The sequence below is a fragment of the Sphaeramia orbicularis genome, chromosome 19, assembly GCF_902148855.1.
Source record: "Sphaeramia orbicularis chromosome 19, fSphaOr1.1, whole genome shotgun sequence".
NCBI lineage: Eukaryota > Metazoa > Chordata > Actinopteri > Kurtiformes > Apogonidae > Sphaeramia > Sphaeramia orbicularis.
The window spans coordinates 49,390,768-49,402,797 of NC_043975.1; the positions used below are offsets into that span (position 1 = coordinate 49,390,768).

A 12,030-nucleotide genomic window follows, 5' to 3' on the forward strand; every position below is an offset into this window, starting at 1 on the left:
TCACAAGTCATTCTAGTTTCATTTGTTTTATTTGAATCCTCTAATAAGTGATTTGGTCTGTTCATCAGATCTGAGGTCAAATAGAGTGAGCTGGACTTTTTATTTACAGGGTTTACACGGGCGCTTGAAATCCTTGAAAATGCTTGATTTTCAATGTTGTGTTTTCAAGGTCTGAAAAGTGCTTGAATTTTAGTTCTGTGATGTGATTGACTGAGTTTTATTATTAACTCTGCCAGGTTAGATGGCAAGCCAAAGCTACTTACAGAGAGGTGTTATATTTTAAAAAATTAAACTTTGTCAAAAAAGAAAATTGACCAAAACGACCCCAGTTTAGCTCAACACCAGAACATATGTACATGATTCGAAGGGGATGAGTTACATCTGCTACAGGAATCGCTAACAGACAGGTATCAAATGTTTGCATTCCTTATTACATTATACCATAGTAAGCAGAAATCTGCAGTCTGTTCCATTTCTAAAGTAACCTGTACAACACTGCTTTTGTCTTCCGTGGCAAAACTACAAAAAGGTGCTGTTGAAAACTGTGATCCACTTCAGTTAATCAGAGCCTTACATCATATGGAGTACAGCCTGATTCTTCTTTCAACTCACTGGATTATTGTAAAGGAGTGCTCCATGCTCTGTATATTGTGTCTTTTTCTGTTCAGGATGTACTTGATACAAGCTGTTAAACTGTCTTTTTTTTATTTTTTAAACCCAGGTTGGGAGAGCCAGCTGTTGGAGACGGGCTTTCTGGCCATTTTCTTGTGTCCTGTATGGACTCTGTCCCAGATCCCCCGCCGCTGTCCCCCCTCCCTCATCTGCATCTGGACCTTCAGATGGCTCATTGTTCGCATCATGCTGGGAGCGGTGAGTAAAACATCCTGCTACTCTATGAAGTCAACTGCCGTTCAAACATTAGAATCTGCTCTTTTCACGGATCCTTCTGACAGTGTTGTACGACTTGTCAAACATGGTAAAAACTACTAAAATGAATTTACTTAGAACCTCTTCCATCCCTTACTCCTTCACTCTTATGACATGTTCCTGTGTACATACATGGATTTTGCAGTCTAGAAGAAAGCAGATGCCATAAATTCAATATATATACACACCTAAGTGTATCCATGAAGTCAACAGGGGGAAAAAAGAAAACCATTTTGCAATAGTTTAATTCCCCAGGATATTCTAGTGTTTGTCCTCCTGATTTTAGACCGTTACTTTTGGAACAGAACTGGGTTATAAAACACTGGCAGTGTATTGAAATCCAAACCAAATATATGGTCAGCTAAACAACATGTCTGCTTGTTTGACAGTTTCCATGGTGAATTTTAGACCACCGACTGGGGTTTTATCTGCCAATCAATGCACTTACCACAAATCCAGATGGGTTTTTCCTATTACAACCATGACGAGAGCTGAAACCCAAGGGGAACCACCTCAGCTCTTTCTAACCAAGGGCTCACAACTGTGCAGACCTGACTTTATTCTGCTGTGGAGACACAGGCATGTGGAGGGTTTACAGAGCATTGTGACCGACTGCACAAATGTGATTTATACGCTCATTTGGACAGGAGGAAAACAGTAGAATTGTCTTCATATGTGTGAATCTATGTGAATATTAAAAGGCGTTTCACTTTGTCAGACTGAATAGTTCAAAACACATCTTAATCATCTGAATGTCTTTCAAGTTGTTCACACAAATTTAGGACAATCCTGGGAATGTCCGACATCCCCAGGTTAAAAGTAACCACTGAAAGGAGTATTCCACATGTGGTTTTGTCAAGAAATTCAGTCCAAATGCTGATCAGTAAATAAACCAGGCTGTCACTCACAGACGCTATGACTTTGGAAATTGGACAAATGTTATTGGAAGGCTGTGACTGAGTCTCTGCAGTAAACTGTGCTGAGTGTACCTGTACTGGTCGTGTTTTTATGGGATTAATTGTGTTTTACTTATAAGCAAGGGAGGCACAAATTCAGTAAAAAATCCCCATAAATGCACCACACTGGACTATTTTAATACATGAATTACGCACAGGGGCAGAACCTGTGACAGAAGCCATTGGCAGATGTAAGTGATGTTCCATTGTTGTTTCCAGGTGATCAGTGTGAGTGAACCAGTATCAGTCAGTGAGACAGATTGAGTTAAAGTAGGTGTTGGTGTTTGTCGTTTCTTCAGTCCTAATCTTTCCACTCTACCATTGTCCTAGAGACACAATCCAGCACTGGGCAATAATGTGTCATAGACTGGTGTCTGTTGCACGGGGTCAGTGATCAGTCCATCTCAGCTTTGGTAATGGGACAATATAACCAGTCTGGGACAGTACCAGTACTGGAGCAGCCTATGAAGGAGGAAACATGTCTCAGACCATGTCTGCCTGAAGGAGCAGTGACATAGGCTACATTCAGACAACAGGTCTTAATGCACAATTCAGATTTTTTGGTGAAATTTGATTTTTTTGAGTGCTCATTCATATTACACATTAAATGCGACTTCTATCAGTTTTGAGTATGAACTGAATGTGACCCTGAAGTGACCCGCATGCGCAAAAGAGGTCCTGACGTAATATGTGACCACGCAGGCACGCACTGTGTTTACAAAAGTAAATATGTTTTTCCCACTGCTCCTCCTCCTGGGATGCAGAATTGTGACGTTTGTCGCATTTCAATGACGTAAAAGTCAGATAAATGCGATTTGGCCGTTCAGACTGAAGTCGCTTTGCAAAATATAAGTTATGTATTGGATTTAGGACCACGTATGAAAGTGGCCTGGGTCAGATTTTGAAAAGTCGGATTTTTGCTGTTCAAACTGTCTTTAACAGATCGGATACAGGTCACATATGGGCAAAGAAATTGGATTTAGGCCACATTTCCTGCAGTCTGAACATAGTGTCAGTACTCGACAACGTCTACTAGACGATGGGCTATACCGTTGCCAGACAGAACTGCTAGCATGACATATGATTTTTTGAGATAGCTAGCAATGAAAATTCACTACAGGTACACTTTAAATATTCAAAAGTCCAAATCCAGAAAAAATTATACGTCCTGTATATCAGTCAAGTGGCAAACACCATGGGGAGGATAGATGATAGACAAATATCTAAAACATTTTTTTTAATGGCATGTAGTCTACCCACACTACCTCTCAGATCTACCACTATTGGGCACCGATGGGTTAAACTGTGATGATGCAGTTTTGCTTCTTTGAAACTTGAGTCTCCGTCTCACTGATCAGCAGCTCAGCCCCCGCTGAAGTCTCACAGCATTTGATTCACCTTTGGTCACAGCCGGTTATCTGTCCCACTGCCTGCGCTCCACTGCTGTCCACTTCCTGCCTGTGAGGACGACATGGCTTAACACACTTCAAAGGACCCCTGGGTTGTATGAAATAAGTAGGAGGGGGTGTATGGGCCCACCCGTCGATCTGTTTGAGTCCGTATATGCAGTCCAACTGAGAAAAAAGTCACAAGTTGTCACAGTGGTTATTCATTTCTCTGTCTGACAAGTTGATGCATTTTGACACTTGAGTGATAACCAAAACTCATGTTTTTTTCCAAATGGATTAAAATGTTATATGCAATGTAAAATGTACACCAATACTTAAGGTGGATTATTATGATTTGATATGACCACTCTGAAGGTGTCATGAACTGTCCTTTGACTTGTCTTGTAAGTTGTTTATGAGATTTGTAAGTTTTGTAAGACTTGAAATAGTAAAAATCAATAAAACATATAGATTGAAAGAAAAATGAAATGAAAATGAGATATAACTGGCTGAGAAAAACAGAAGTCTCAACAAACACACTCGCGTCCAAATTAGCAGCAAGTTGTTCAAATATAGTCAGCTCCAACATAAGGTTGTAGAGAAAGAGACAGCCATATGTTATGCTAAAACAGGATTGTTGATGTAGAAATATTTACTAATGAATAGATTAATTACATTCATTATTGGGCTCATTAGAATAGCTCTGTATGTTTAATTTATCATGGAAATTATGGCAGAACAATAAGCAGCCTGGGTGTCATTCATGATTGGAGGCCATTTAACAACACAAAGGAACACAGTACAAGTACAGTAAATATACCGAAGAGCTATGCTTAACAAAAGGACATCAATTATTTTACTCTCCAGCTCTTATTCCTTTGCTCACCCTGTTTTTATATACTTGATACTTGATATGGTTATTGTAGAATGAGTTGCTACTTGTGCCTGATGAAACTTTGAAATAGTTAATTTCTCAGAATCTCTGCTAATATTTATGAGCTTCCTGTATAAGGTTTTGGCTCAGGGGTTTTGAATTGGATTACACATTTTACTGCTGGCAGGAACATCTTATTAAACACTCTAAAAGTGGGAAACAGTATGCAAGGTGTGGAGCTTTGGGTGTGAAGTGGGATTTGAGAATTAACATGTGTGCATGGCCGTGGCAATTATTACATAATGGCCTGATTGAAATATTTGAGCAAACCGCAATTATTTTGCATCATCGTTTCCATTCACCTGTGTAAAACCAGCTAGATGAAACTAACAGAAATGTCAGTATTTCATCACTATTTCCATCTTGTTTTTCACCATTTGAGCTTTGACTGTTTTGACTGCTGTTTTAATCATCTTTATCTCGTTGTGTTCTTTCCTCTGCTATAGTTTACTGACACCTGAATACAGAAAAAGCAGGGAGCTTAAACATTCAGTTTGTGATAATTGGTGATTATGGTCAAGTTTCAGAATGCAACCAACTGAATATCCCCCTCACCCTCCCCTATGGTGGCTGCAAAAAACCCCACTAAAGTCCCTTGTTAGAGTCTGTTTGCTTGCTTTGTCTTTTCTGGGTTTTTTGTTAATGGCTTATTAACTCTGGTTCAGTATCAACCATAGCAGATCACAATAATGCACCATATCCCTGCACATCAATCACTTTAAAGCAGAAAAAAGAAGCAATGATGAGACACTGTAGTGCATTTGATGGATGATGTCAAACGTTGCCCACTCATTTTAAAGTAATAAAGACACAACAATTCTTATTTTTAGATACTAGATACTAGGGGTGTAATGGTGCACTCTTTTGTACCGAACCCTTTTGGTTCGGGGCCTTCGATACAATATGGAGGTATACCAAACAAATGCATGCAGCCTATGTGAAGAACGCAAACACTCGCTTTAAGTTTCCACATGAAGCATGGAGTGGAACACACACAGTATGAGCAGGGTGGATGGAAGCAGAACCCATGTGCACGTTGTCCCCTATATCAGTGTTTTTCAACCTTGGGGTCGCCTGGAATTCTGATGGGGTCACCTGAATTTTCTAGTAATTGATAAAAATAAAAAATAAAAACTTACTATAATGTATGTTGAGTTGAGAGAGACAATCAAAATACATCAAAGACATTCATAGTTTCATAGTTTGAGTTTCAATTCATAGTTTGAGTAATTGTTTGTTCAGTATTAATTGTCAGCCTTGTAAATCCAACCTGGACTGACTGTACATATCCTGACCAAGGAAAATAAAATTCTCACTTCGTGCAATAATCTACACCTGCCTTTTCTGCCTCCGTCCATAATAATATACATTATATAGACTAAATGTCCTCTAAAATTAACATTTATTTGCAACATATATAGCAAACTATTGCATAATCAAAAACAAATTACTTTTTAGCAAAAAAATGTTTTGAATGTCTGGGCTTGCCAGAAATTTGTGATGTTAAAATGGGGTCACGAGACAAAAAAGACTGGGAACCACTGCCCTATATACATTCTGCATCAGTGCCGCTGCTGAATTCTCAGCGCTGCTGCAAAAAAAAAAACCCAAAAAAACCCACTTTATTCTGAGGCTGGGGTGCTGATAAGAGGGGGTAAACATGACAACAGAGAGTATAACAGAGGCACAGAAGCTGGGTCGGATGGCGCCTGTTAAGTTTCACTTTTGGTTTTCAGTAGTTACAAAGCGCACCCCTCCCATGGACCCCCCCCCCCCCCGCCTTCTCTGGTCTCCCTCGCTGTACCAAAAACGCATCGAAAATGTATTGAACTGAAGACCCCTGTACTGAAAACGTACCGAACAGAAATCTTTCTGTACCGTTAAACCCCTGACACCCAGCAATTAAAACACCATTAATCATCATCATTTATGTAATTTTCCATTACCCATTTGTTCGATATACATTTGTGTCACATTATATTTTGCCTTCCCTTTTCTGTTTTTTTCCCCAAAATTTATATGCGACTTCATGCGATGCAGTGTATCATCCTACATAAGAGTCAGGGATGATGGTCTGAAAGGTGGTGATAATTCTTTGCAGGATTCTATGGAAGTGTGAGTGGGCATCATTAGAATGATAGCCCACACTACTATTGTAGAACCATAGACTGTCTTTAGTGGCTGTAGGAATGATTACACACTGGTTTTAGAAGTGTCATTTTGAAGCCAATAGTTTGTAAAATGGCCATCACCATGTTAGCTTTTTGGAGCCAGAAATGACTACATTTGGACAAAAGACAAGGGAGCAGTGGATGAGTCTGTGCAGGGTCAAACACTAGTCTACTGACTTGGTAAAACTTCATTAAGCCATGTGTAACAGTCAGATTTGATCTTGTCAGTGGAACCTGCAAACTACAATGGACCAGATCACTTACTACAGGCTCCATATAAAATGAATGAGACCAGAATGAGTCCTGGAAACAAATTATTGACTTAGTATTTTTAGAGAGAAATTAAATGTAAGTCTATGGGACCCAGGGTGTTTTAGACCCAGTTGTAGCCAGTATCAGCAGCTGCCAATGGTATTACGACCTCTAAGGGCGTTTTGTCTTCCAGGAGGTTAAACCAGCTTTCGGGCATATTTTAAACTGTCTGTCCAACCTCTGCCATGTTCACATGTTTTCTTTGCTCTGGAGTTAGGTTTTCTGTTAAGAGCAAAGATGCTTTATTGTCCTCATCTTGAGCCCCCACTGATACTTTAAATCTCTCTAAATCACAGGTGTCAAACATGCGGCCCGGGGGCCAAATCCGGCCTGCCAAAGGGTCCAATCCGGCCCATGGGATGAATGTGTGAAATACAAAAATTACACTGAAGATATTAACAATCAAAGGTGTCAACATCATTTTAATTCAGATTCCACATACAGACACATACAGTCCAATTCGATTTCAAGTGGGTCAGAACCAGTAAAATATTATCATAACCTATAAATTATGACAACCCCAAATTCTCTCTGTTTTTTTGGTGTAAAAAAGTAAAATTACATGAAAATGTTGACATTACCAAACTATACTTTTACAAAAAATGTGGAAAAACCTGAACAAATATGAACAAACGGAAATATCTTAAGAAAAGTAAATGCAATTTTACCAATATTCTGCCTGTTACTAAATGTTTTGTGCAATTGTAATGCACATGTGTAAATGATAAACTAAAAAACCGAGGCATAATATTGTTAAATTTGCACTTGTTTTTCTTAAGACAATTCAAGTTGTTCATGTTATTCAGATTTTTAAGGAAACTTTGTAGACATAAACCTGATCATAATATAATTTTACTTTTTTCACTGTTATTATTTTACTGGTCCGGCCCATTTAAGATCAAATTGGGCTGAATGTGGAACTGAACTAAAATGAGTTTGACACCCCTGCTCTAAATCTTACACATTGGATCTTCATAGATGGATCGTGGATTTAGTGAGCAATACAAACAAAAATCAAATTTTTACTGGCATATTTTGTATTAAGTGACAGTAATTAGCTTTTCTTTTTCTTGTATTGAATCTGTGTTATTAATGACAATTAATTCACAAATTGCAACTATTTGTTGTATAATTAACCATCAACAAAAATTCAGTGATTGTGACAGCCTTACTTGAGAGGTTTGATTGGATTGTTTGGCTCATTCTTTAGATTCATTGTGCCATATTTCGTGATATCTAGTGGTTTTGTCAAATTGCAGCCAACTGAATACCCTCCGCTGTCCCTCCTCTTCTGTTTTTGGAGAACTACTATAGAAACATAACGGCACATCATTGTGGACCCTGGAAAATTACTACTTTCTCTATGGAAGTCCCACTGAACCTGGCCTTTGTCCTACAAACCTGGCTAATTTGTCACTATCTGTTCCTTATGGGTCCAAACAGAAGGTAGACTGTTTTGTCGGTGTCTGATATCTGAAGATTAGGTTCAACTGTAGGTAATAATTTCCAGGAACTCATGACTGAATTGGATTGTCAACAACATTGCTGGGCACATCTTCTCAACGGCCAGTAACTGCAGCCGACAGCCAACCTTGTAATCAGAATGAAATGTCCTGCTTTTTCTAAATCTGGTTAGTGAGGTTAGCAGCTGATTTATTCCACATTCCATGCCAGCCACATGACGGACTGACGTGTCAATATTGACAGTCTCGTGTCCTGGAAAACACCATATTTAACTAAGTTCATTTGGTGGAAAATAGGCAGAGGAGTCAGTGTTAGAAAATGAATTCTGTATTTTGTGGTAATAGTTGAACTTTCTGAGTTACATTCACTTAATCTGTTTTTTTGACATCAGTTAGTCAAGCAAAGATTTACCCATTAGTTTTTCAAAGCACATTTAAATCAAGGGAAATCTAAAAAAAAAAAAAAAAAAGAAAATGGGGAGAAGGGTTGTTGTTGCTTTGTCTAATCTTGGTGTTAGTGAAGCAGAGCTGCATATCTGTGAGCTGCAGAGAGCTGTGAAGGTCAACACAACTAACTGTGTGTTCAGACTGCATGCAAATCAGATTTGTTCTTTTAGATTTGATCTTAACGTTAACTTTGTAAAGTTAAATAGACAGGAGTCCATATATGTCCGTAGTGTTACCTGTTTTGCCTGCAGACGTCTGTTTGGGCACTGTTTCTATGGTGATTACACATGCTTTTATTGGGAGCTAATATTGGGTACTGCCTTTTTTATGCTTTAGACTGAAGCATTAATTGTTCAGTAAAAAAACTTGTTTGATGGTGTCCAGATGATTTTTTTTTCTATAGAGTTAATTGATATATTTTGGTTGACTTTTAGGTCAGCCCATATTTGTCTTAAAAATTAGTCTAAGCATGTGTTAAAACTACAACTTGGTTAAGCAACAGGGGGAAAAAAAATTCAAAACACATTTCCAAAAAAGTTGCAACATTTTCCAACTCATGCAATAAACAAACAAACAAAAAAACTAAAACCTATAATCTTTCAGTTTGTTTCAATATTTATTTTTCTGACAAAAGTAGAAAGAAGGGATTTTCAGTATTGAAAATTCTCTATTTTAAATAGACATTAACCACAAATTAAATGCATGCAACACAGGGAAAAAAAAGATTGATTACATTCATTATGTCTTCCATTCCAAATGTTAGAGATTTTCTTGTGATCAGACAAACAGAACTGTGGACAGTCGAAACCGTCAGCAGGTAAAAAAAACCCAAACAAACAAAAACATCTTTTCTCAATTCTGCATATCTTATTACAAGAAAATCTCTTACTAACAGGGAAAAAAAAGTTGGTACAGAGAAAAAATAAGACTGAAAAGTTGACTGAATATGCAAGTAAAACTGTTCTGTCAGATTCCACAATCACCAGGTTAGTTGGTCACACATGAGGATCATGACTGAACGTAACAGGAGTCTTTTCAACAGGGTTCATAGGGGTGCTTGAAATCCTTGAAAATGCTTGAATTTCAATGTTTTGTTTTCAAGGTCAGACCTTGAAAGTGCTTGAATTGTAGTTTAAGTGCTTGACAGTGCTTGCAATTATAACTCTGTGATGTGATTTACTCATTTATTTTTAATATTATCTCTGCCAGGTTACATGGCCAGGCAAAGCTATTTACAGGGAGGTGATACATTTTGAAAAGTGAAACTTTATGTCAAAAAAGAAAATTCCCGTGAGTTCTCGGTTCGACTCCAGGTACATTTTTATCTTAATCTTTGTCTCAGTGCGAGTGTGCCTGAAGAACGCCAAGTGGCTTCCCTTTTTTTGGATAAAACTTTGTGTTCTTTAATTTCTAAACTTTTTGCTTTTATGAAACATAATTTTAGATGTTTATAGCATAATACAATGCACATCATTGTAATAAAAAGTGAAAAAAAAAAGTAATCATGAGTATATGTATTCCTGTAGATATGTATTTTACCCCAGTGATAAGGTGCTGTACTAGAAAAAATTTAAAATGACCCTTAAAAGTGCTTGAATTTGACCTTTAAAAATATGTATGAACTCTTTTTCAAGGACAGTTCAACACTTCAACCTGTGTCAAACTTCCTGAGATAATTGTCAGTCTTTTGAAAATTGTTGTTACTTAACACAGTCTGCTGCTGCATCAACATATGGGACCTATCATTTTTGTGCAGAAATGCTCCAGTATTCTCTCACTGAGCTCATCTCAGATGGACTGTGGGCTGTGGTCATATACATAGTTAAGCTTGATTTCAGGTAAAACAGACTCAGTCAGGTTCTATGTGTCAAAGATGAGAACAACCATCCAGACTTTTATCAGTGAAAGCAGCATCTGTGATGGTCTGGGGCTGCATTAGTGTCCACATGGCTGACCTGCATATGTGTAAAGTCAGAGTTTGTCATTTTCTAGAGACATTTGCTCCCGTCGACTTTTCCCTGAAGTTTGTGGTTACTTCAGCAGGATGATGCCAGGACACATTCTGCACATTCTAGCTCAGCAGTGTGGTTTCATAATCAGAGTCCTGGTACATCTGTCTCCAATTGAACATGGACATCATGAAGAAGACAATCCGACAACAGCCACCAGAGACTGTTGAGAAACTAATAACCTGGGAACACCAAGAATGGACAAAAATTACTCTTGAAAAAATGCAACTATTAGAGTTAAAGAGAGAAAACATTAATATTCTGTGACTTTCACCAAAATCTAAAGTGACACAATTAAATCAGTCAGTGAAAACGACTGAAAATCTTTTCTTTGTGTTCTTGGCAGTTAAATAAAGGTTCAAGCCGATTAAATAAATAATCAAATCAAATTTTATTTATATAGCGCCAAATCATAACAAAAGTTATCTCATGACACTTTACATATAGAGCCGGTCGAAACCAGATGCTCAAGCCACTTTACAGAAACCAACAGAATCCTCCAGCAGCAAACAGTTGTGACTGGTGACAGTGGCGTGGATAAACTTCCTTTTAACAGGCAGAAACCTGGAGCAGACCCAGACTCCTAGAGGATGGCCATCTGCGTTGACCACTTGGAGTAAAAGAAAGAGGGTAAAGGAAGAGAAAAAGTGAGAGAGAGAATGAGAGATTGGGGGAGAGGGGGGAAGTAGGGGGAGACATGGTTGCTGTGCAATTGGTGCACAGCATCCAACTTTTGTGACATGTTTTTTGTATCAGCTCACTAGTTTCTACTTCGTTAGACTAGGGCAAATGCAGATCCAGATTTCCAGCTGAAAAATAACTTGGTACTGTTCTCATGAAATACACATGAAGTTACTGATGACTGAAAAATTCTTGCATCGCTTGTGAATTTCTGTTATCAGGACTTGATACCCCCCCTTCCATGTATCACTGATCTTCATACTTTGTCTTCATGTCTTTTCTCCTTTGTCATTGACTCTAATGTTTTTACATCACAAGTGTCAAACATGCGGCCCAGGGGCCAAATTCAGCCCACCAAAGAGTCTAATCCGGTCTGTGGGATGAATTTGTGAAATGCAAAAATTACACTGAAGATATTAACAATCAGTGGTGTCAAAATCATTTTAATTCAGGTTCCACATACAGACCAATATGTTCTCGAGTGGGTCAGACCAGTAGAATACTATTATAATAATCTATAAATAATGACAACTTCAAATTTTCTCTTTGCTTTATTGTAAAAAAGTAAAATTACACGAAAATGTTTACATTAACAAACTATCCTTTCACAAAAAATGTGAATAATATGAACAAATATAAACAACCTGAAATGTCTTAAGAGGAGTATATGCAAGTATATTCCAATATTCTGCCTATTATTAAATATTTTGTGTATTTGTAATAGTAATGTAAATTGTAATGC

At 37.9% G+C, this 12,030-nt stretch overlaps 1 protein-coding gene across 2 annotated transcripts in view; it reads left to right on the forward strand.

Annotated features, from left to right (window-relative positions):
* The window catches only part of lmf1 (lipase maturation factor 1), a 46,324-nt gene that overhangs the window by 9,659 nt on the left and 24,635 nt on the right, over positions 1-12,030 (forward strand). For both annotated transcript variants that reach the window (XM_030122211.1, XM_030122212.1), the window contains exon 4: positions 722-870. In XM_030122211.1, the coding sequence (XP_029978071.1) occupies positions 722-870 (149 nt within the window). The remainder of the gene's footprint in view (positions 1-721; positions 871-12,030) is intronic.